The following is a 19,479-nucleotide window of genomic DNA, read 5'->3' on the forward strand; positions in this document are numbered from 1 at the left end:
GTTATAACTTTTGAGAGGATCTTATAGACTGTGTTGCAAATAGCAATAGGTCCAGAATCTTCTGGCTTTTGAGGAGAGTTTATTTTGGGAATCAATGTAACTCTTGTATTATTAATCTTCTTTAATAGATGACCTGAATGAAAGAAAGCCTGTACCATTTTACAAACATCATCTTTAACTACTTCCCATTGAGTTTGATAAAAACCTGGAGGAAAACCATCAGGCCCTGGAGAGGTACAAGGTTCCATAGACATTAAAGCACTGTGTATTTCTTTTTCATTTGGGATTGCCACCAAAGCATTATTCACTTGTTGGTTGATACAAGTAGGGATATGCTGAAGAAAATGATAACTGTCTAAAAGATTTGAAGTAGAACTGATGTTCTTGAAATGAGTGAGCAGAAGTTGTTCAATTGAAGATCTGTCTTGACACCATGAGCCATTAGGTGCTTGGAGTGAATCAATTATATTCCTGACTCTTCTTTGATTAGCTCTGATGTGGAAATATTTTGAGTTCCTATCCATATCATTGTAGAAAGTATCTCTTGACTTTTGTCTGTTTGAGCTGGCTTGAATGTCATTTAGTGCTTCAATTTGTTTCTCTATAGATAAAATCTGAGAAATTTGATTTCCTTAAATATCATTTGCTTGAAATTTTGTTAATTCAAGTTGCAGTTCAGAGATTCTTGATTAAATGTGCCCAAAAGTGGACTTGCTCCATTTAGACTGGAGATGTCAAGTATTAGCTTGTTTATCATACAAGACATAAGCTATTGAGCCTGAAATGTTAGAATTCCAAACAAAAAGTTAATTTGAGCATAAAATCTGAGAACGATTTTTAGAAGCAAATAAGTCAAATTATTGTGAAGAAATCTGCACCTCTGTTTCTGGAAAAACAAAAGCACTTTCCGCTTCTATGTCCAAACGGGTTATAAGCCCTACCTATACGGACACTTGACAAGCCGTTTCCCAATTTTGAATCTCAGCAACCCCACTTGTGATACTGCTCAGGAAGCAGTTGAATATTCTACATGGCAACAGAATTATTATCAAATTATAATAATCCACCGATACAACAAAATTGAAACTCTCTCCCCTGAAATAAAAACAAAACAGAATCCACTCGCGAACAAGGAGTCTTAACTCCAAGTCTTTTAATACGGTCTGGGACTGACAGTTCCTCAAAAAACCAATAAAACCAGTACACCAAGGGTCAAACCCATATCACTTTCTTCTTTGATAAACCCTAAAGATGGAAGTTAAGACTGATAATGAAGAAGAAGAAGAATCTCCAGGTTTAATGGAACCATTACTTCCTGATTATCATTATCATAATCAGTTCCCATCACCACTTGTTAGATCCTCTAATGTCACATCTCAAATTGCACTTGTTGGTGCTAAATTTTGCCCAATTGAAAGCTTAGATTATGAGTAAGTACTGTACTGTTCTATCTACAAATTGATCTTAAATCATGAGTAAGTTCTGTTTGGAATTTGATCGTTTGCTTATTTCAGGATAACTGAGAATGATTTCTTCAAGCAGGATTGGAGAAGTCGTGGGTGTTTTCAGATATTTCAGTATATTTGTATGAAATGGATATTGTGTTTCCTTATTGGGATTTCAGTTGGGCTTGTTGGGTTCTTCAATAATTTGGCTGTTGAGAATATTGCTGGAATGAAGTTTGTTATTACTTCTAATCTGATGTTGGCTAGAAAGTAATTATTCTCACCACCCTCATTAGATTCTTTGATTTGATTTGAAATCTTGCTCTTGTTGGATGAAAGTTTGAAATCTTTGTGCAGGTTTGGAGGGGCGTTCACAGTATTTGCTCTTTCAAATTTGGGTCTCACTTTGTTTTCATCAGTCATTACGGCTTATATTGCACCTGCTGCAGCTGGTTCTGGTATACCAGAAGTAAAGGCTTACTTAAATGGTGTGGATGCCCCTGGAATCTTTTCTCCGAAAACACTGGTCATAAAAGTAAGATGTTTAGGGTTTCACTTCCGTTGAGTTTACTGTTGTATTGTTTTATTTATCGTATGGGAGCAGTTCTGTAGAAGTGGAATGTTAAAATCCATTACATAAAAATTTGAATGACATGCGCCTTGGAATATGGAAAATATCTTAGTTAGGATATAGGAGGAGGATGCTGCTTACACCTAGTTTCAATAACCAATGCTGAATTCAAATATAACATAAATGTTAATTGCACATTAGTTTTATTTATGCGCACCAAAGTCCTTTCTAGCACTTGTAATCCCATAATCCAAAGATCTGAAATAACCTGTGAATGGATAATTTATTGGTAGTTGCAACCAATGGATGATGGGTTAATTTTGGATGAACTATTGAATCATAAGGATAAAATCCGACCTATAATCATTCATTGTATCATCTCGATCTTATCCACACAGTAACCTTTTGGCATTATAGTTTTTATGTTTCTTTGCTCCAGTGGAAAGGCTGACGACTTGGAGTCTGTTATCTTATTAACAGATCATTGGTAGCATTGCTGCCGTGTCAGCTTCTCTTCAAGTTGGCAAGGCAGGACCCATGGTGCATACTGGTGCTTGTATAGCAGCATTACTGGGGCAGGGTGGATCTAAGAAATATGGGATGACATGGAAATGGTTACGGGTGTTCAAGAATGACAGAGACAGGCGTGATCTTGTGACTTGTGGATCAGCTGCAGGAATTGCTGCTGCTTTTCGTGCACCAGTTGGTGGTGTTCTTTTTGCTCTTGAAGAAATGGCATCATGGTATTGCATAACTTAATTGGTTTTAAAAGTGTATCTCGGTTCGCGAATGTTTGCAAATCTCTTTCCCATTTATGGATTCTGGTTCCACCTGGAACTGTTAAATCTTTGTGGAAAAGAGTTCTCGTTGTTCGATTTTAACCTCAAATGTTTTAATCTATTAGGTGGAAGAGTTCTCTACTTTGGAGAACATTCTTCACAACGACTGTGGTTGCTATTGTACTCCGGGCTCTCATTGATGTTTGTAACAACGGCCACTGTGGGTTATTTGGTAAGGGTGGGCTGATAATGTTTGATGTGACCTCAGCAAGTACTGCTTATCACATTGCAGATGTACCTCCTGTGCTGGTTCTTGCAGTAATTGGAGGATTGTTGGGAGGTTTATACAATTATCTTTTGGATAAGGTCCTACGAGTATATAGTGTCATCAACGAGTAAGTATACTTCTTTCCCTCAGCTCGTCTTATCGTCATCATCATCCATCAACATAAAACGAAAAAGAAATTCCATTCCATGAAGTTATTTTTCTAAAGAAGTAAATGTCTTACTGTCCTTCACTTGTCTCACTGTTTCAGAAAAGGAGTTGCATATAAAATACTTCTCGCTTGTGCGATCTCTATAATTACTTCATGTCTGCTATTTGGTCTACCATGGTTTGCACCTTGCCGACCTTGTCCAGCTGATTCATATGAAGCATGTCCAACTATTGGAAGGTCTGGTAACTACAAGAAGTATCAATGTCCACCCGGTCACTACAATGATCTGGCAAGCCTTTTCTTCACTACAAATGATGATGCCATCAAGAATCTTTTCAGCAAAGACACGGATGCTGAGTTCTACATTTTCTCGATCCTAATCTTCTTTGTTACCTGCTTTTTTCTAAGTGTCATCAGTTACGGGATTGTAGCTCCTTCAGGCCTATTTGTCCCTGTTATCGTAACAGGGGCTTCTTATGGACGTTTCGTTGGAATATTATTGGGTTCACGCTCTAACCTCAACCATGGCCTCTTTGCGGTACTAGGTTCTGCTTCTCTTCTCGGGGGATCTATGAGGATAACTGTGTCCACATGTGTTATCCTGTTGGAACTTACCAACAATCTGTTATTGCTTCCCCTGATAATGTTAGTTTTACTCATATCTAAAGCAGTGGCTGATGGTTTTAATGGCAATATTTATGACATTATCATGAAGTTGAAGGGGTTCCCCTACCTAGAAGCTCACGCAGAGCCATACATGAGGCAGCTAACAGTCAATGATGTTGTCACGGGTCCGCTTCAGTTCTTTAACGGTATTGAGAAGGTTAGGAATATCGTACAAGTCTTAAAAACCACGGGGCATAATGGATTTCCTGTGATTGATGAACCTCCAATCTCAATGACACCGGTGTTGTACGGTTTAGTCCTTAGGCAGTATCTTATTGTGTTGTTAAAGAAAAAAGCTTTCTTGCCCAGTCCTGTACCCACAGGGATTCATGCCTTTGGGCAGTTGTGTGCAGATGATTTTGGCAAACGGGGATCAGGCAAATGTGACTCGATAGAAAATATAGAATTGACTGATGAAGAGCTGGAGATGTTTATAGACTTGCATCCATTTACAAACAGCTCTCCATATACTGTTGTGGAGACAATGTCATTAGGGAAAGCTCTAATGATATTCAGAGAGGCTGGTTTAAGACATATGTTGGTGATACCGAAGACCTTTGGTGTAAGTAATCTTTTATACTCTTTTTGAACATTTTGTACTTATTTTATTTTAGAATGTCACTGCTAGACCTAGGTAGATGCACTGATATACCTTATATCTTGTGGACATGATACTCGCCTGAAGCACAGGTGTTCTCCTCATGTTTATATATGCATGTTAGCTTATTTTAATTACTAATACATGAGCTTAATACCCATGAATTGCGACTTTATTCACTGTTGAAGCTTATAATTGGATGACTAGCACGTGAAATTGGTTTTCATCTATTTAAGTAACTTCTGTGTTCATGCTGACTTGTGGTTTTAATGTAATTGTTTTTGTTGTAATGCAGAGATTACCTGTTGTTGGTATATTAACAAGACACGATTTTATGCCTGAGCATATACTGGGGTTGCATCCTTTCCTCTTTAAGAGCAAGTGGAACAGATTACGATTTCGAGTTTCCAGTTTGTATAAAGTTTTCAGGTCATCCCCTGTAAATGGCGTGGATCTAGTTTAGTCACGTCTAAGTTGAGCTCCTTCACAAGGTACATGATTATTGTTTGATTTATAACAGAAACATGCTTTGTGCATTCCTCTTCTAAGCCGAGAAACATGAAGAAATGATGAGCAAGTTCCATGCCATCAACCATGTATGTGCATAGGAAGAGCTACACACCGCACCATAAATTCCTTCTCCTATGCTTTATGGTAGTCATAAACCTTGTTTATATCTTTCTATATGACGCGGGCAGTAACTTTGTGATTTCATTTAGTTAAACAAATATTTTAGCAATCAAGTCCCATCAACTTTAGTATTTTAGTTTGTTTTTTTCTTCTCGTCATTGAAGTTAAAGAAGGTCTCCCACGCTGTTGCGCAGTTTTCGGTTGTCTAATTGAAAATTTTATTTAGCTATTGATTAGAGTATCATAGTCTTGCTGTTGTATTTTCTGGAAAAGACTTGTCTCTTGAGTCTGGTGCCATTTTTTATGGAAAGAATCCTGGAGTTTATCCAAAAATGTAAAAAAAACTATACACAGATATAGAATTGATTTTAGTTTTGTTTAAAAGCCTTCTCTGGCAGTAGATTGATAATGGTGATGGCCTGCAAACATTACTGAAAACCATCTTCAGCTGTTCTTTACTCTCACCGCCCTTGTATACATATGTTCTTTTTTGACATTGCAGGAGTTGAATGCGTGAATAGGTAAACTTTGGAATTTTCCATTGGATTTAAGTGATCAAGAATGTAAACTTTTACTCTTTGAGATGTATTATTGGAGTCGACAGACATCTTCTGTTTGTCATATACAAGCATTTTTTAACAATTCTCTCGAAATCCTTGTTGAAGAAAACAAATTGACGGTCTTGTGAGTTTTACAAGTAAAAATGGTGGTGAGTCAAAGAGCTCGGGATGTTCTATACAGCTGTGCCGATACTACCAACTCTTCCACGCCATATGTTAACAATAATTCAGTGTTTGTGTTAGTATTAAAGTAGGAAACAGATCTTCCTTTTAATTTGGGGGACGGTAACCCTTCCCTACCCTACACGCCTAAAAAGCTTAAAACTTAGTAATTCGTAAGACATTCTGTTTGTATTTACACGTGAACTGCTGCTGCCTTTATGAATAATCAACTTTATGTATTCATTACACCAACTGCGCAAGTGCACCACCTTATTAAGTTTCTAATTGATACCCTTGGCTTCATTTGGGTTGGTAAAATTTGGATGTATACAGGTTTTTGCTTATTTATTTATTGACTCTGTGGCGTCCGCAATAAAAATATTTTGGCTCAATGCTTAAGAGGCGATTTGAATACACATTAATTTCTGAAAGCAGAAAAGTCAAAAATTAGTTTGGTTATACAATTTTAAAATGATTTCTAGAAAAAAAAAAACGACATTAGCTTTTGGTTACACAATTTCTTAAAGCAAAATATTTGCTTTTCAGTTATGCTTCTGACTTCTACTTCCGAAGAATCAGAAATATATCCCGCTTCCGGTATTCAACCGCGTTGCAATGATACCCATGGGGTTAGAACTTACAAGGCCACGCTGTTACTGCCTCACATTTGCTTGGCCTGGGCGGGCACGGCAGAAAGAATAATCTGTCGGTGGACCAACTAAGAACGGCCGTGCGCCACCACCCGTAAAATAAATCCTTACAGTCTCGAGATGTTGTAAGTTTTCCACGTCGGCACGTGTCAAAAAAGCTAAATAATCAGAATGAGGAAACCAAGCTGAATCAAAACTAAAAAAACCAAAATTTCATATTCATTCATTATCTATCATCACACTCTCAATCACCCGCTCTCCCAATAATATGATGATTAATCATAAAGAAAGATATCGTTTTCGATTTTGATTTTCTGTTCAAAATTAACTGCTTCAACTAAACCCAACCTCTTTTTTTTTTTACTCCTCACTTGCAGAAGCTAACTAAACCCTAAAAGAAAAAAAATCAGAAAAAAAGAATTTTTTTTGTTCTTCTCATCATGTCTTTCTTCTTTGGGTTGTTTATTGGAATCACTGTTGGTATTGGATTGATAATGGGTTTTGTTCGTTCTGAGAATTATCGATCAAAACGTCGATCTGATTTGGTAAGAAGAAGAACAAAACATTAAAAAAGCAACATTTTTTTTTTGTTTTTCTATTTTTGATTTTTTTGTATGATTTTTGTTTTACAGGCAGCAACAGTATCAGCGTTTTCAAAGATGACAGTTGAAGATTCTAAAAAGCTACTTCCATTAGATTTTTATCCATCATGGGTTGTATTTTCAGAGAAACAAAAGCTAACATGGCTTAATCTTGAGCTCACTAAGATCTGGCCATATGTTGATCAGGTAATAATTTTGTAGTTTCGTGTTGTTGCTGTCTCTAAATTGATTATGAGCTGAAATTGAAATGTAATTTATACTGTGGTTGTCGCTACAGGCGGCGTCCGAACTGATTAAAACCTCAGTTGAACCTGTTCTTGAACAATATAGACCTGTTATACTTTCATCTCTTAAGTTTTCTAAGTTGACACTTGGTACTGTTGCTCCACAATTTACAGGTTAGTCTTGTTGGTAAACTAATTTCAATGTTGGTGCCTGTATATTAGTTAGTTTAGCGTAAACTTTGTAGCTTTCGATGCTTGAACTTGTTAAGTATTTAGCTCTTTGGGCAAATTGGTTTGTTGTTCGCTTAGCTGTGTTATTTAGATTGTGACAAGTGGTAAGGCATTCTAGAGGAGTGTTCTGTTGATTCTGAATCAAAATGTTTCTTACTAGGCATTTTGTGAAGCTTGACTTAATTCGGGTGCTCTCAGAGAGACAAGTCAACGTATGCTCGCTTACTTAGAGCAGATTGTTAAGCTAGTCACAGATCGAATGATTGTAGTTCTCCCTGCCTCCCCAAAATCTGTCCGTGGAAATAGCTCATATTTCAGGGAATTGATTCCCTGGGTAAACACCAGCCTTAGGGAATTCATAGGTACCTTCTGATAACAGGGCTGCACAACAAGGAAATTTGCTTAAAATTTATTGTTTTGTAGTATTCAAACAATTAAAAATGGATTTAGAGATGTTCTGCATATCATATCGTATTAATAATGAATCCTTTATTTGAAACTTTTCATGATGCTTTATCTTCAAGCAAGCAAAAGGATGTCTAATGCTGCTGCTTAGCTAAAGAAAGTTATAGTTGGTATTAATGAAAAATGGCACTAAATTGCTGCTTTTATCATGAACTTCTCTATTAATTAAGCACACACTAGTTCAATAACCAGTGCTCCTAATTGTATGTTTTACATTATATGAGCAGTTAAGCACTGACACTCAGAATTATTCCTTTTTATTGACAAAATCAGGAGTTTAAGCACGTCCTTCACCAGCTTGTGTTGATTTAATGGATTTGTTTTTGCTTTATAATGTTTTATTTTAACTAGTCAGCTTGTTGTATTGTTATTGGAACGTGAAACTGATACTGGTTCATCATTTATGAAGGAGTTTCAATCATTGAAGATGGTGAGGATGGCATTACAATGGAGTTGGAGATGCAGTGGGATGGGAATCCAAGCATAGTACTTGATATCAAGACGAAACTTGGTGTTTCTTTACCTATACAGGTGATGTTTTAGTTCTCAGTTTTGATGTTATCTTTTTTCATATACTGGATACCGTACATATATCTTGCTGTACTGTTTATTTGTATTGTAGAGTGCCAATTTCGTAAAAGGGGCAAAAGAGAATACAAGAACAGTAAAAATTAACATTTAACTGGCTGAGAAGTGAAAACATGTTTTTGTAACTTGGCCGAGTTGATGATTTGTAGCAAATGGAGAAATTTCCAGTTCTGAATAGCTTATATATCACTTTGGCCATGTTCATGTCCTCTTGTGTAGCCCATTCTGTCTTCTCCGTCACTTAGTAGGTTTCCATACCAAGACTCAATGCAATCTGTAGCGTCTACCTATTGTTCCATATCCCCTATCTTGGTTTATTCCAACGCAGTGGATGATGCATCAACTCATCTTTCTCTGATTTAAAAACAAAAATACAAACAAGTATTTCTGCTTCAAATCAGAGAAATGATCATTTATTGCGTTGGAAAAAAAGCAAGAAATGGCCCGGGCTAGGTACTGACCAGCCCAGGGAATAAAAGGAGCTTTCGGGTAAAAAAGGGGGGAGACTCCTTTCTTCTTTCTGTGGAAGATTACTCTGTTTGCCCTAGAAGAGGCTGTAAAAAAAATTCTTGAATATCTCGCGGCGTAAAAATAAATTTAGGTTCTTATTATTCAACGAGCATCTTGTATTTCATGACCTTTGGCTGTAATACCGGGATGATTGCATCACGAATGTGATTGATTCTTCCTTTTTTTCTTTGGTCGAATACTAGAATTTCATTTCAATAATGGGTATATCTTCCAAAGAAAAGAAAACAGAATCGTAAGATGATACACACTAGCTAAGTATCGCATGGTGCTACATCATAGGCACACTGAGAGCATAGATAATTGTAACTGTATACATATGATCTAATTCACTTTGTATTTAGTACTTTTTTGTTTGTTTGCAACCTTTACTTTGTATCCTAGTTCAGTTAGAGAACTAGACCAGCATTGTGATCCTGCAACCAGTACTCTATGCATTTGTCCGCCTTTGGAATGTTTATCTCCTCATCTCTGCCTCTGGAATGTTTATCTCCCCATCTTTGTAGTTCCTCCTGTTGTGGAATTATATGAATGCATAAGTTTCTTCAGTTACCTATATCCACTGAGTCACTGACCTTGTAGGCTAAAAATACGAATTTCATAGAGACAATGTAAATAGTATTAGCCCTCCAGTTCATGAAGTCTTGCTGGTCAAGTTCTTTTACTGCCTCGGAACATTTTTTGTTCACAGCATAGGCCTCCTGTATTCCTATTAACAAACAAATTACATTTTTGTTAAAGACCTTGTAGTTGGATTTGTGCTTATACAATAATGCCAGATAAACACCGGTCACTTCTATCATTTTAAAGCAGTTTGGTATCTGTTGATTAATGTAGCTATGCAGGATGGCTGACAGGATGTTGCTTTGACTATTTATTAGAATTCTAGGATGTGACAACGAATGTACATTTGGTTTACTGGTCGATATATTAGCCTGTTGACCTCTTCCAAAATATTAGGAATTGGTTTAATTTATTTACCGTTCTCTATGTGACTATGCCTGTTTCTGTTAGAGAGAAAAATTATCTCCCCGTGCCCATCTTCTCTATTACTTGGCATCCATTTTCATGTTTGCAGGTACACAACCTTGTTGTTATTTTATTTTTGTTTGCTTTCACCTTATTGTCTGCTTAGCTGATCTTTCTTCCTTTCGAAACTTATGTAGGTCAAAAACATTGGTTTCACGGGGGTTTTCAGATTAATGTTTAAGCCACTAGTTAATGAGTTTCCTTGTTTCGGAGCTGTTTGTTATTCGTTGAGGCATAAGGTGCAGTTTTCTCTCTGACAGGAGTTCCCTTGATAAGCTTTTTCTTAAAATTTTGTTAGCAGTCTGGCTTAGTGCCGTTTTCTGAACACTAACATGATACTTAATCTTACAATTATTCTGAATTATTGGATTGCAGAAGAAGTTGGATTTTACACTTAAAGTTGTTGGTGGTGATGTATCATCTATTCCTGGAATCTCTGATGCTATTGAGGTTCGGTCTAACTTGTATAAGCCATTTCTTTTCTTATTCCTGTTAAATGGATCAACTGCTTATGATAGAAGAGCAGTTCATCTGAGCAAATTGATTGGGAGGGTAGTTTACTCTCCAATGCTATCGAGGTTCAGCCTTACTTGTATGAACCATTTCAATTCTTATTTCTGTTAAACGGATCGATTGCGAATGACAGAATCACAGTTCATCTGGGTAAACTGTTTTCTCTTGATAGGGTAGTTTACCAATGATGATTTTACCTGTTAGGAAGATTGTTTACTACCCTCCCAGTCCCAGTCTCCATATATGTAAGACGTCCATATATCTCTGAAGCTTTTTTTAGCCTGGTGAAGAACATAAATGTTACCAACATCAGGCCTGATAAGTGTAAGATTGTTTAAATCCCTTAGATAATGTTATATACCATAGATCAAGTTTTCGTATAGGAATACTATGAGTAGTATACCCTTTATGCAGTTCAATTTCCCTTACTATTAAACTTTTTGATGTCTATCTAATATATGTTTGTACCCTGATAATGTTGATTATGTCGTGTTCACGAGTCTTTGTAGATTTCATAATGGTAACCTTGCACGTGTGGTGTTTTTGGATGAAACTCCTAGTTATTATTATGAATTCTAGAATACAATAGAGATTTTATTACTGTTTCCCAGATTTTATTCCTTGATAGCACCTGTCAGGTTACTTATCTAAATTGCACCTTTTTTGCGCAGAGCACGATACGCGATGCAATTGAAGATTCTATAACATGGCCAGTTCGGAAAATTATTCCCATCATACCTGGGGACTATAGGTATGGATTTATTTATTGTACTTACTATCACCATTGTGGCCGTAAGGGTCAATCCTAGTCCAAACTTAATGATCTCGTTCATGTTCTTGAAACTTTTGAAATTTCCAACCATGCATAAGATAACATAGGGTTAAGGTGTGTAACTGGTGGATGCTTCTTGGACCACTAGATCTCCCCTGAACCAGATCAAATTGGATTTTTTAGCATTGCTTAGGAAAAGTTTAGTTTATCTAGCCAACCAAGGCTCCAAACTCTAGGATTCCTTTTTCACTAGATAAAATTCATGGTAGGTATACAAAACTGCCCACAGATCTATGGTTTGAATGCATAACATTTTTTGTGTGGATGACCTTTGAAGTAGGACCCTTTGCATTATTGGTTGGACTTGGATGTGTCATTGCTGCATGCTGGGTGCTAAGCTACTCCGCTTGTCTTCTTGGTGTTACATTCGATGCTCTCATGTTTCAGTGCTCATCTGTCTTAGTGTATCACAAACTTCTACCTGCTTCTTTTTGTGCTGGTTTAGTGATCTAGAGCTGAAACCTGTTGGGACATTAGAAGTGAAGCTTGTACAGGCTAAGGAATTAACAAACAAGGACATCATTGGGAAATCTGATCCGTATGCTGTAGTGTATATACGCCCATTAGCTGACAGAATGAAGAAAAGTAAAACAATTGTAAGTGAGCTGTTCCTCCTTCTCGAATATTTCTTTTTAACTTAGTTATCGGCCCATGGGGTTAAAAAACTAATTGTTGAATTATTTTCTGCAGAACAATCAGCTGAATCCTATTTGGAATGAGCACTTTGAATTTATAGTCGAGGATGCATCTACTCAACATTTGATAGTCAAAATTTTTGATGATGAAGGAGTTCAAGCATCTGAACTGATTGGATGTGCACAAGTGTTGTTGAAAGACCTTGAGCCTGGTAAAGTGAAGGATGTTTGGCTGAAGTTGGTCAAAGATTTGGATCTCCAGAGAGACACGAAAAACAGGGGCCAGGTACTTCAGTTTTCTTTCTCTTAGTTAAACTTCTTCCACGATGCATGTTTTAGAATTGTTCATTGTTAATCTCTTGTGTCGTTCTTGGTTTAAAAATATCATATAGAAAAGAATGTCCCCTTGCTGAGAAATTCCTAGCTGGACTATAGCATGTAAGATATTTCTATTATCTTCATATCTAGACCATTTGTGAATTTTGTAGCTTATGATGCACTGTGGATGGTGTTTGCTTACTACACACACTGCTGCTCTTTAGAAGCTAAATCTGTTCGCTTATAGCTTATCTGCAAAGAAATACCTTGGCAGATGGTTGTCTCAGTTAACTCTGTCATCACTGGTTTCTAAATAATGGCAGTCCTAAATGTTTTTGAGTTTTTCTTCTTGTGGAATCAATACATCCTTATCTTGAGTTTTAATCAACTGTATCGTGCTTTTTGTTTAGGTTCATTTGGAGCTTTTGTATATTCCATTTGGCATGGAGAATTCGTTTACTAATCCTTTTGCTCCAAAGTTCTCAATGACATCCCTCGAGAAAGCCCTCAAATCTGGGTCTGATGGAACCGAGGCTGGTGATCTTGAGAAAGCAGCCAACCAAAAGAAAAGAGAGGTCATAGTGAGAGGAGTACTTTCTGTGACAGTGATTTCAGCTGAGGAGGTGCCAGCAACTGATATACTGGGAAAGGCCGATCCCTACGTTATACTGAGTTTGAAGAAAGCGGGAACCAAAAATAAAACTAGGGTAACTTTCTAACTTCACATAGTACAGGAGTCGTATGGTTTTCTTTTTTCTCTGATGGGTTGGACCCAATTTGTTTGGTTTTTGCTCCATGCACGTGCACCATGTCTATTACTTTCATCTTTGCTTGAACTCTCCCTATTTCTAAAAGCTTTACTGTTGTCAGGTTGTAAATGACAGTCTGAATCCAGTCTGGAACCAAACTTTTGACTTTGTTGTGGAGGATGGTTTACACGATATGCTAGTACTGGAACTTTATGATCATGATACATTTGGAAAGGTATGTCTTCTAAATTTCACATTCTAGCATAGTTTCTGTGTATGTTTATTTTCCCCTTGGAAGTATTAAGCTAAATACAATATTTGCTTGTTTAATCCCTCCAGGACTATATCGGGCGATGCATCATTACACTTACCAGGGTTATTCTGGAAGGGGAATACAGTGACACTGTCCCTCTAGATGGTGCCAAATCAGGAAAGCTGAATTTGCATCTCAAGTGGTCGGCACAACCAATATACAGAGACTCAACATGATGTGTCCAGGGCCGGCCCTGACGTGCAACATATTTTTAGGGGCTTCATTTTTATTTATTCGGAAATGCTATTCGGTGCTCTAATCACAGCACTACTTACAGCTCAAATCCATGTGTCCCAGTATTATTGGTCAAGATTGTTAAGCTGTGACCCACCTGTTTACCAAAATCCCAGGGTCTGGATGTGGTTGAGTGCTAAGTAGTGCTGCAATAAGTGTGTGGAATAGCAGCTCGGTTATTTATTTTTGTCAAACCTTTTTAACCTAGTTTAATTGGGGGCCCAAAAATTAATTAGGGGCCCTGCCCAATTTATACTCACACCAAAATTGATAGGGGGTTCCAAAAATAGATGAAAGTACTATTTTCCCCTTTCCCAAATAATAAAAACTTAAAACCTAATAACCCTTAATCTAAAAGCCCCCAAATCAGAAAACCAAAACCCTCCCCTTCCTCACCCGACTCCCATCTCTCTCGCCATTAACGACCGCCGAAGAAAACAGAAATCTTATCTCTCTCGCCATTAACGACCGCCGAAGAAAACAGAAATCTTCAATTGATTTCATCGTCGTAATCTTCTATTGGAAATTAAAACTCCGTAATTTATTTCCTATTTGTGTTTAATTTGATGGGTTACTTTTGAATTAGATTTTCCAACCGAAAAATTGCAGTTACAGTTATAGAGTCGTCATATCGATAGGTTTATAGTGTAGAGATAACGGTTTTATGATTTACTGGAGTCTTATGGGACCATTGACGATCCTTCACTGACGACTTGTTTTTATGCAATAACGACTCTCGGTGACCAAAAAACTCACCTCTCTGTCCAAAATATATGAGAGGATCGTCATCCTTTCACTTTGGGTCGTCATTTTATATTTGAGAATCGTCACCATACATACATGGAGTCGTCAACTGTAATTTGTGGGTATTGTTATTGTGTTGACAACCCTTTTAATGAGAGCACTGCAAATCTTGAACGACTAGTACCTCCAGTATGAACTTCATTAAATTGGAGTCTTCTAAGACTAGTTCCAGTACACATCCAAGCCATTGCCTTTAAAAGAACAATAAAGTCCAAATACTATCACGTCTACTGACCACATAGATTAATCTCAAAGAAGATTAAATCACCACAAGAATCCAACTGGTAGTAATCTAACATATATTCCTAGCACACTTGAAACTTGATTTGGGAATTAGTACCTTGTAGACAGATCAGGCACACGGAAAACTCATTTTCATAGAAATTGATTCGTAGTGTCCGCAATAGATAAATTAAATCAACACACATCAACAGTGTCAATTTTAGTAAATCAAAATTGTAAGCGAAACCCAAGAACTTTCCGTTCCAACGTATGAAAGGGTATGAAACCCACATGAAGTAGACAAAGTGAAAATGACACCGTATCGGAACACCACATAATGTTCACTCCAGATACATTGGATACACGTAGATGCTGGGTTCTTAATATCTAACTCTGACTTGCATTACCCTAGTCAACAGCTACACCAAGGAGTAAAATGAAACATCGAAATCCCCGAAACGGAGCTAAATTCTAATGGCAGATGGTGGTGGAGATGAGATTGAGGAGGAGGAAGACTTCTCGGAAAATTGTAATGGCAGCTTAGAGTCGCTTGGGTTTATACATAACCAAATGATGACTCTAAGGGGTATATTTATACAGAATCTTTGGGTTGTAGAGTCGTCTACGTATATAGACAAACCCTATAACGATTCTTCCTTAGGGTCGTTATGTATAAAATAAAAGTTGTCGACTTTTCATAACTCGGAAAAGTTGCAGGTTTGAGTCGTTTGGGTTTAGATTCTCGATATTGACGACTCTTTTACTGGGTGGTTAGCAATTAGCTGTGATTCGACCACTTTGAGCAACATATAGGCCATTAGAAGAGTATGAAGTTTACCTGGTATTTTGAGCAACATTTCTCCCACTTAAATCACTCATTTTTACAAACCCTAGTTTTCCCTCTAAAACCCACTCTTCTTCTTCTCAACTCACAAAAATCCAATTTTTTTCTTCAATACTGACTCTAAAACTTGATGTTAATCCAATTAATTAACTATTAACACTAATCATATAAGGCCATTTTAGCCATTTAAAAAATTTGGGTTAAGGGGTGCCTTTGAATTAGGTTTTGATAACCTTTTTTTGACTTTATAGTGCAGGCCCCTAATTATTTTCTGGGGACCCCCAATTATTATTTCCTTTTTAAGGGTGTACTCAATTTATAGATAATTGAGAATCTGTAAAAATTCAAATTAGAATTATATAGTTTTATACGCGATGGTAGATGGTGGTCTTATATATATCAGAATGCACTTGTTTTTGAATGGATTATATAGCTTTATAAGAGGAACATGTCATCATTAACAACGAAAACCGAAAACTAATCTGCGGACATCATTAACAATGTTGAGACATCTTAAATTTTGGGCATCATCTTTGCTAAACATTTTTTCTGAATCGACGTCAGGACAAAATAGTCTCCGGGTTATGGACTGATATTACGTGCTGCAACAGGTACAACTATCCAAACTGGATCTAGGATCATCGATGCCTCCAGCTGTGAAGAGGCAGAAGCACTGACATTACTTGAAACAGCAAGCATGGACTGTCACTTCTTCTGGATTGAAGGAGATTGCAAGGGAGTAATTGATTTTGCACAAGGCCAAGCAAACACAATTTAGTGGAGATTTCAGGCAATAATATCTGAGGATTTTGAAGACATGTGAGTCTTTTATGAGTTTTACTTTTAATCATAAGTGTAGTAATAAGGTTGCAGATGCTCTAGAAAAACATGCAAGAAAGCAAGATTCTCACAAACAACAATGGAGACAAATGCCATCTTTTAATCAATCCGCTTTAAATCATGACTCTAGGTTTTTACTTTCAAGTTTCAAATGACATGTATTCACAATCTGAGGATTGTTGACAGTTTCTCATATTTCAGTTTACACTAATGATATAAGGGTAGCCAACAGGTTAAATAGCCTCTTGTAATTTCTTCAATATATTAACTTTTAAAGAATTAAAAAGACCCTGAAAACCTCACATTAATATGAGGCAATGAAGCTTTTCAAATTTCTTTTATCAAATCTTCTTCTCTCGTATGCAATTTGCTTGCCCTGCAAAAGTGTTCAGACTGCAACTTCGTTATTATATGTTAAAAAAAAATGACTTTGTGCTAAAGATAATTTCTAAACCGGGGAAGTACCCATGCGCACAAGGCCTAAAGTACTTACGAGTACTGATTGAGGAACATAACAGAATCTGCTGTTACTTTATTGCTATCATCATTGCGGTGCCAATGGTGGAGTGCATGCGTACGATTCATTATCTCCAGAGTAGAATGACCATAACTGGCTTCCATAAACCTACAAGTGTCACAAACAGTGGTTTACATGAGATATCCGAACAAGAGGATGTGAAAGGGAGGAAAAAAGAAAGAAACTTGAAAGTCTATCAGAGCAAAGCTTTTGTTGTATCAAGGCTTAGCTTACGTTGAAGCAAGACCTTCCTGATTTCCTCCATCCCCAACTGTTAAATAAACAGGAGCTGACTTGTCAGGCACCGGATAAGCATCACCAGCTGAGACATTGTAGTGTATGTTGGAAATACGGTGCTGCAGATCAAATTTTGTTATTAATAGAAATTCAGATAAAAGTATCATTAACTTTGAGTAGCTTGTACAGTTAATACATAATTAACCAAGATAAGTAGACAAGGAAAAGATTAGAAAACTGATCTTTCGTATGCATGAACATGGCCGGACAAGATGAAATCAACTTTATATTGTACAAACCAACTCTCAAATGCAACACGCATGCTTTCACCCTCCATGAAATGTGCTTCGTTACTGTTGTAAAGCGGTACATGCATGAGAACAATAAGCCAAGGTGTCTTCTCTCTATCCACTTTGGTAAGCTCTTTGCGGAGCCACCTCCATTGAGGGGTGTACGTCACTGATAAGAATTTTGATGGGCTCAAGTTAGGAAAACATATACAAGAAGCGCAATCTCCACGATTCTGAGGAGAAACAAAATAAACATATGTCTGACAATCATATGTTGAAGAAATGATCAAGCACTCACAAAAACTATACTTGAGATATTACCAAATGGAGAATAGCTTGATAGTACTATAATTGCATACCAAAGAGGCTCGCTACTCTTCGAAGCCAGGAAAGGTGTAGCATACCTATGGATAAAGTTTTTGAAAGGGAGAACTTCTCCCTGCACAAATATGGCAAATCAATTTAACACTGTGTATCATTTCATTAGTACCATAAAATAAAAATCAAACGATATGTCCATGTTAATGCAAACAAGAAAAGTAATCAATTTCGTGGTTCCCAACCGTCCAAATTGATATGCAGCGCTACGCTCAGAAAAGCGGCCCCATGAGTCCCACCTCATACCAATGTCGTTCTTTGTGTATCTATCCGCATAAGAAAGATCTCCGAGAAACAAAACTGCTTGTCCTTTACTTTGCATATAATGCTCCAGGGTTGAAAGAGAATTGTAGGTCTGGCGGGCCTAAGTCACCTGAATACATAGAACAGAAAAGAGATGAGAATTATAACTTAGTACTATTGCTTTTTCAGTTTGGCCTGTTGTTACGCCAAAATGAAACAGTGTAGTACCTCTTTTCTAGAAACGGAGGTGATAATAGATAGCTGTTGGTACAGGGCAACTGCTTAAGAAGGAGATAACTTGCCAATAATTCCAAAAGTGTAAGCAGCATCTGGATCAATCTTTGGAGGTGTATAAAACCAAAATTTTGGAGCAGAATCGCCCATTCCAATCTTGTAGTAGTATTTGGTGTCATACTAAGAACAAAAAACTCATTTTGTATCAGTAGTCAGATGCAATAAGAGTAAGCAAACAAATCCCGTTTGCGTAGTGTGACGAAAAATACCTCAAGACCATCGACAAGGCAGTGGTGAATGTAGCCAGATTTATACTGGTAAAATGTGTAATTTGTGATTGTTCCTTCAGCACTCCATTGGTATCGATGCTCAGACTTTCCATACTGCACTTTGCTTGGTCCAGGAATTTCAGTTGTAACCCACGAAACTCTGACAGCTTTCCCATCATAATCACCTTGTGTAATATGCACCTGATAAATATGTTAATTCGGTAAGTAATCATATACAAGTAAATCATACATAGACAATCTCATACAACCTTTTCCTGACAGGAAGTGAAAGTTAAAGTGGCCTACTTGTTGAGGCGCATTATGACCGGTAGGAACAGCAAATACTTCATTATCAAGAGGAATGTCTGTAGACGGCCATTCCTGACGTATAAAAGTACTAGTAAACCCTGACTTGCTATCCTCCGCACATCTCAATAGAACTAAACATATGAGTAAAAACTGAAATGACCAATTCTGGGTACTCATACTCTTAAACCTGAAACAACATCCATTACTCAAAGGTTAACAATTTTACACAATCCAAACACCAAACAATGAAAACATTGTGAAATGAAGAACTGAATCAGAGAGAACCTGAGCTAAGAGCTGGTTGTTGACTTGCGGTGGTCGCAGTATATTGTTTCTTTAGTGTTCAAAAAATAGGTTCATCGTATAATTATGATCAATCATGCTACCCATGATCGGATTAGTATATTACTAATCTTATTTCAGCATGAATCACTGGATCTTCGTTGACAAAGCCTCCTCAGATGTTTGTTTTCTTTTGACATTGATTGGGGTGTAGACACTCCTATTAAAGCAGAGATCAGGTCTCAAAATCC

At 37.1% G+C, this 19,479-nt stretch overlaps 2 protein-coding genes and 1 pseudogene across 5 annotated transcripts; 2 read left to right on the forward strand and 1 right to left on the reverse strand.

Annotated features, from left to right (window-relative positions):
- The first annotated feature begins 1,101 nt into the window (after positions 1–1,101).
- LOC113355869 (putative chloride channel-like protein CLC-g) lies at positions 1,102–6,054 on the forward strand. 3 transcript variants are annotated; one of them, XM_026598842.1, is made up of 8 exons: positions 1,102–1,430; positions 1,515–1,715; positions 1,803–1,980; positions 2,497–2,759; positions 2,921–3,190; positions 3,332–4,460; positions 4,792–4,987; positions 5,629–6,054. In XM_026598842.1, exons 1-7 carry the CDS (start codon positions 1,252–1,254, stop codon positions 4,957–4,959), a joined length of 2,388 nt encoding a protein of 795 aa, XP_026454627.1. In that variant the 5' UTR covers positions 1,102–1,251; the 3' UTR covers positions 4,960–4,987; positions 5,629–6,054. The 3 variants fall into 3 exon arrangements, with proteins under 3 accessions (XP_026454627.1, XP_026454626.1, XP_026454628.1); XM_026598841.1 differs by lacking the exon at positions 5,629–6,054 and having other exon boundaries at positions 4,792–5,510; XM_026598843.1 differs by lacking the exon at positions 5,629–6,054 and having other exon boundaries at positions 1,331–1,430; positions 1,543–1,715; positions 4,792–5,510.
- Positions 6,055–6,681: 627 nt separating this feature from the next.
- Positions 6,682–14,018, forward strand: LOC113355871 (synaptotagmin-5-like). Of its 2 annotated transcripts, XM_026598844.1 has the most exons (12): positions 6,682–7,043; positions 7,131–7,286; positions 7,378–7,498; positions 8,430–8,551; positions 10,303–10,404; positions 10,541–10,615; positions 11,350–11,429; positions 11,956–12,106; positions 12,201–12,431; positions 12,874–13,170; positions 13,334–13,447; positions 13,552–14,018. In XM_026598844.1, the coding sequence occupies exons 1-12, from the start codon at positions 6,939–6,941 to the stop codon at positions 13,699–13,701; spliced, it is 1,704 nt and encodes a 567-aa protein (XP_026454629.1). In that variant the 5' UTR covers positions 6,682–6,938; the 3' UTR covers positions 13,702–14,018. The 2 variants fall into 2 exon arrangements, with proteins under 2 accessions (XP_026454629.1, XP_026454630.1); XM_026598845.1 differs by lacking the exons at positions 6,682–7,043; positions 7,378–7,498 and having other exon boundaries at positions 7,162–7,286.
- Positions 14,019–16,566: 2,548 nt separating this feature from the next.
- LOC113355874 lies at positions 16,567–19,388 on the reverse strand (annotated as a pseudogene).
- Between the last annotated feature and the right edge of the window lie 91 nt (positions 19,389–19,479).

The sequence above is a fragment of the Papaver somniferum genome, chromosome 3 (genome assembly GCF_003573695.1).
Source record: "Papaver somniferum cultivar HN1 chromosome 3, ASM357369v1, whole genome shotgun sequence".
Taxonomy (NCBI): domain Eukaryota; kingdom Viridiplantae; phylum Streptophyta; class Magnoliopsida; order Ranunculales; family Papaveraceae; genus Papaver; species Papaver somniferum.

Bases quoted from the DNA above. Each gene is read 5' to 3' on its own strand.
- LOC113355869 (XM_026598842.1), top strand. From the start codon at position 1,252: ATGGAAGTTAAGACTGATAATGAAGAAGAAGAAGAATCTCCAGGTTTA. The intron at 1,981-2,496 runs GTAAGATGTTTA...TCTTATTAACAG, and splicing joins CGAAAACACTGGTCATAAAA to ATCATTGGTAGCATTGCTGC. The intron at 2,760-2,920 runs GTATTGCATAAC...TTAATCTATTAG, and splicing joins CTTGAAGAAATGGCATCATG to GTGGAAGAGTTCTCTACTTT.
- LOC113355871 (XM_026598844.1), top strand. From the start codon at position 6,939: ATGTCTTTCTTCTTTGGGTTGTTTATTGGAATCACTGTTGGTATTGGA. The intron at 10,405-10,540 runs GTGCAGTTTTCT...ATTGGATTGCAG, and splicing joins GTTATTCGTTGAGGCATAAG to AAGAAGTTGGATTTTACACT. The intron at 13,448-13,551 runs GTATGTCTTCTA...TAATCCCTCCAG, and splicing joins ATCATGATACATTTGGAAAG to GACTATATCGGGCGATGCAT.